This window comes from Ornithodoros turicata, chromosome 6, assembly GCF_037126465.1.
Source record: "Ornithodoros turicata isolate Travis chromosome 6, ASM3712646v1, whole genome shotgun sequence".
NCBI classification, from domain to species: Eukaryota; Metazoa; Arthropoda; class Arachnida; order Ixodida; family Argasidae; genus Ornithodoros; species Ornithodoros turicata.
This window is the reverse complement of record NC_088206.1, coordinates 40,966,533-40,970,709: the sequence shown is the minus strand read 5'-3', so window position 1 is coordinate 40,970,709 and position 4,177 is coordinate 40,966,533. Positions and strand designations below refer to the sequence as shown.

Here is a 4,177-nt window from a genome sequence, read left to right as displayed (position 1 = left end):
GAGGTGTATATCCGGTACCAGAAGATGAGAGAGCATGAGTAAGCGGCTTGTGATCCGTATATATGGTGAATGATCGTCCTTCCAAGAAGTGCCGGAAGTGCTTCACTGCTAGGAATATGGCCAGGAGCTCGCGTCCAAACGTGCTATAGCGCGTCTCTGCAGGTTTGAACTTGCGCGAGAAGAAAGCGATGGGCTGCCAAGCAGAAGAAACTCGCTGCTGCAGGACGGCGCCGGCAGCACTGCTCGAAGCGTCCACCATGATGCAAGTAAGTGCATCGTGCCGGGGATAGACAAGGAGAGTGGCGGCGGCGATGTCTTGCCGGATTTTATCGAAGGCGGCGATAGAGTCGTCGGACCATGGTAGCGTGGCGGCGTCGCGTTTTCGGGAATAGAGTAGAGCTTCCAACTGGGCCAGTGTGGCAGCACAAGATCGTATAAAGCGCCGATAGAAGTTGGCGAAACCGAGGAAACGTCTCAACTGTTTGACGGACGTGGGACGGGGGAAATCCTTGATGGCGGCGACTTTAGAAGGCAGAGGAAGGACGCCGTGCTGGTTAACGCGGTGACCCAGGAAGTCAAGCTCTGGGACGCCGAATTCACTTTTCGCGGCGTTGATTACAATGCCGTAATCTCGTAGGCGAGCGAAGAGGGTTCGTAAGTGCTCGGCGTGCTCTTCTGGGGTGGCGCTGGCAACCAGAATATCGTCCATGTAGGCATACACGAAAGGAAGGCCAAAGGTGACAGAGTTAATAAACCGTTGAAATGTCTGGGCTGCATTACGCAAGCCGAACGGCATACGCAGGAACTCGTAGAGGACAATGGGTGTGATGATGGCAGTCTTCGGAATATCGTCTTCCGCCATGGGTATTTGGTGGTAGGCGCGCACCAGGTCAATTTTAGAGAAAACGGTGGCGCCTTCGATGTTAGCGGTGAAGTCTAAGATGTTAGGGATGGGGTATCGTCGGGTACCGTTGCGCGGTTTAAGGCACGGTAATCACCGCAAGGGCGCCAGTCTCCCGACTTCTTGGGCACCATATGGAGTGGGGATGCCCAGCTGCTGCTTGACGGTCGGATAATGCCAAGCTCCAGCATGTGCTCGAATTCAGCCTTAGCGATGGAGAACTTTTCGGGAGCCAAGCGACGCGGGCGAAAGTGAACGGGCGGGCCTTGAGTGACAACGTGGTGTACGACGTCGTGCTTGACCGGGCGAGTCCAGTCGGGGGGCTTGGTGAGCTCAGGGAAGTCTTCCAGAATATGGGAGTAGGGCGACGCCGGCGCACAGTAAGAAAGGCTGTGGCAGGGTGGAATGCGATGCCGGATGCCGTGAACCTGAAGATGGGTGGTGGCGTCGATAAGGCGTTTCCGAGCAACGTCAACGAGGAGTCGGAAGTGCGTCAGAAAGTCAGCACCAATTATGGCCTGGGAGACATCGGCTACGTGAAAAATCCATCGGAAGTCTCGTCGTAGGCCCAGGTTCAAAGTGAGGGACTGCTGGCCAAATACTGGGATGGTGGTGGAGTTGGCGGCGCGTAGGGTGAAACACGGTTGTCGGCTGCGATGGGCTTTGCTAGCGGGCATAACGCTGACATCGGCACCGGTATCTATGAGAAAACGTCTGCCTGACACACGGTCTACAACGTAGAAAAGGCGACTTTCGAGTTGACCCGGTGCACTTGTCGCCATTAGTGACTGTGCGGGGCGTTTCCCGACCACGAGCGGGGTTGGAAACAGTGCAGGGCCTCGGCACCAAACCGCTGGTGGTACCAGCACATGCCGTTGGACCGAGGGCTTGGGCTGCGCCGGCCGCGAGGGGTGAGCGATCGTCAGCGGAAGCACCGGGGGCTTGGCGAACGGCTCCGCGCTGCCAGTGTCGCGACAAGATGGGTTAGGTTGTTCACCTGCTGCGTCAAGCTTTCAATGGCGGCCATGTGCTGAGAGGTGTCTTGCGTTGCTGCGGGGGTAGACACTTGCGAAACGGCTGAAGGTGTGGGCTCTGGGAAAGGAGGGTGTGGTGTCTCCACATGTATTACGGAGGGTGATGGAATAGCAACCTCCATTACAGCATCGGCGAGGGTGGCGAGTTCGTCCGTTGAAAGGTTTGTCGTAGTGGCTAGGACCATCTGCACATTTCTCGGAAGTCTTTGCAGAAAGAGTTCTCTGAGGAAGCTGTCACTTGTGGAAGCAGCTCCGTCACCGAGCAATTGCTTCACGCGCCGGAACAGCTGCGTGGGGCGTCTGTCCCCGAGCTCCTCCGCAGACAGAAGCTGCTGAAGACGTGCGCGGTCAGAACAGGTCGTTCGCTTGAGAAGTGCGGACTTCAGCTTGTCGTACGGGCAATCCGCAGGTGGTGAAGCGATGACATCATAGACCTCGTCGTCGGCGGATGGAGAGAGCGCTGCGATGACGTAATAGAATTTCGTGGTCTGGGCTGTGATGCCGGACAGATGAAATTGGGCCTCGGCCTGAATAAACCAGGTGGCTGGGTTCCGGTCCCAAAACGGTGGAAGTTTAACGCTAACGGCGGTCACAGAAGTGGGCTGTTCTACCATGCTGGGGGTACCGGGAGTCGTGGTGACGTGACCGTCCCCTGTAGACATGGTGAATGGCGTGGAACGTCAAACGTCCGGGTCACCAATTGTTGGAATTAGAGGAGACAGGAAGCAGTAGTCCGTTTGTGTCGGTTACCAGGTTCCAACTGGCCCGAGGATGTTTATTTACTCGAGCCACGGGGCAGGTGCCGGATGTCAGGGACTGGCGATGCGGCTGCTACAGTTCCATAGTGGATGCCCCAGACATGAACCACGATGACTATGTTGAAGCTGCTGCGGCGTACAAGGATTCCCTTGTGCTCTCCCAACCAGATGCAGAGCAGCTCGAGGCTCGAGGCTCGAGGCTCGAGGTCAAGAAGGGAGAACTTTGTGGATGCAGGAGAGGCGAAAGCGACTCACCGCTTCTAATTTTGGCAAGGTATGCAAGATGCGAGATGCAACGAGCAGTGCAAGTACTGTTCGTTCCTTGCTCTATGGTCATTTTGACACTGAGGCTCTCCGATATGGTCGCGACACTGAGCCCATTGCAATTGCTAAGCTGCAGGATGAGTTAGGGGTGACTGTTTCACCATGCGGCCTTGTTGTTGATCGGGAGTTTGCATACCTTGCTGCAACACCTGATGGGCTTGTCGGTGACGACACTGTCGTGGAAGTGAAGTGCCCTTATTCGGCTCGGTCCCTTACCCCTGTGGAGGGAGTGCGGGCAAAAAAATCACCTTTTGCACTATTGATGACTCTGGTAACATTTCGTTGAAGGAAAACCATGACTACCACTATCAGGTGCAGGGACAGCTCCACATCACTCGACGTCAGTTTTGTCTTTTTGTGGTATATTCTGGTGAGGAAATTTTTGTCCAGAAGATCGAGAGAAATGATGGCTTCTGGAGCAAAATGATTGGCCACCTTCAACTGTTCTACACGCATAGCCTTCTACCGGAATTGGTTGACCCTCGTCAGTCCCGTGGGATGCTCAGGCCGTGGGCTGCTCAGAGATAACAAGAAGAGTGACCATCAGGTTGCCTCGCTCTGTGATGCCGCCAAAACAAGTAAGTAAGATCTAAGTATGATAATGGTGCACAATCTCCCAACCGTAGAACCGTCTTCCCCGGCATTGTTGAAACACGTCCACACGTTGATGCTATGTGTGTGAGGCCATCATGGTATTCTACCTTGGCTTGAGTGTATGAAAATATTGCAAAGCTGTCCCCAAACCGTCGTTCTGCCCAGGCACTGTTGAAACACGTCCACACGTTGATGCTATATGTTCACCATGTTCACCATGGTTGGTATGTACATGGTGAACGAGCATACTGTATAAAATACCTTGCGAAAGTATGCAAGGTCGGTAAGTATCATAGTTGTGCAGAGCTGTCTCCCAACTGTCGCCAGTTCCCCGCATTGTTGAGCACGAGCAACATCCCAACCAGTGTTGCGGATTTGGCCGCTCAAATCGGATTTAAATCAAATCCGCATTTTTTCTGAAGGTAGTAAATCAAATCCAAATCAAGTCCGGATTTAATTTTGACACGTTAAATCAAATCCTTTTAAATCCGGATTTGTTTTCCTGGACCTAAATCAAATCCGCTTTTAAATTCGGATTTATCGAATCTTTTGACAAATCCGGGAGC

General features: G+C 53.8%; 2 protein-coding genes across 2 annotated transcripts; both read right to left on the bottom strand.

Annotated features, from left to right (window-relative positions):
• Nucleotides 1-936: 936 nt before the first annotated feature.
• On the bottom strand, nucleotides 937-1,683 carry LOC135398532 (uncharacterized). The gene has a single exon (XM_064629932.1). It carries the CDS (start codon nucleotides 1,681-1,683, stop codon nucleotides 937-939), a length of 747 nt encoding a protein of 248 aa, XP_064486002.1.
• A 140-nt stretch (nucleotides 1,684-1,823) lies between these two features.
• LOC135398530 (uncharacterized) lies at nucleotides 1,824-2,597 on the bottom strand. The gene has a single exon (XM_064629931.1). It carries the CDS (start codon nucleotides 2,595-2,597, stop codon nucleotides 1,824-1,826), a length of 774 nt encoding a protein of 257 aa, XP_064486001.1.
• Between the last annotated feature and the right edge of the window lie 1,580 nt (nucleotides 2,598-4,177).

Bases quoted from the DNA above. Each gene is read 5' to 3' on its own strand.
- LOC135398532 (XM_064629932.1), bottom strand. From the start codon at position 1,683: ATGGCGACAAGTGCACCGGGTCAACTCGAAAGTCGCCTTTTCTACGTT.
- LOC135398530 (XM_064629931.1), bottom strand. From the start codon at position 2,597: ATGTCTACAGGGGACGGTCACGTCACCACGACTCCCGGTACCCCCAGC.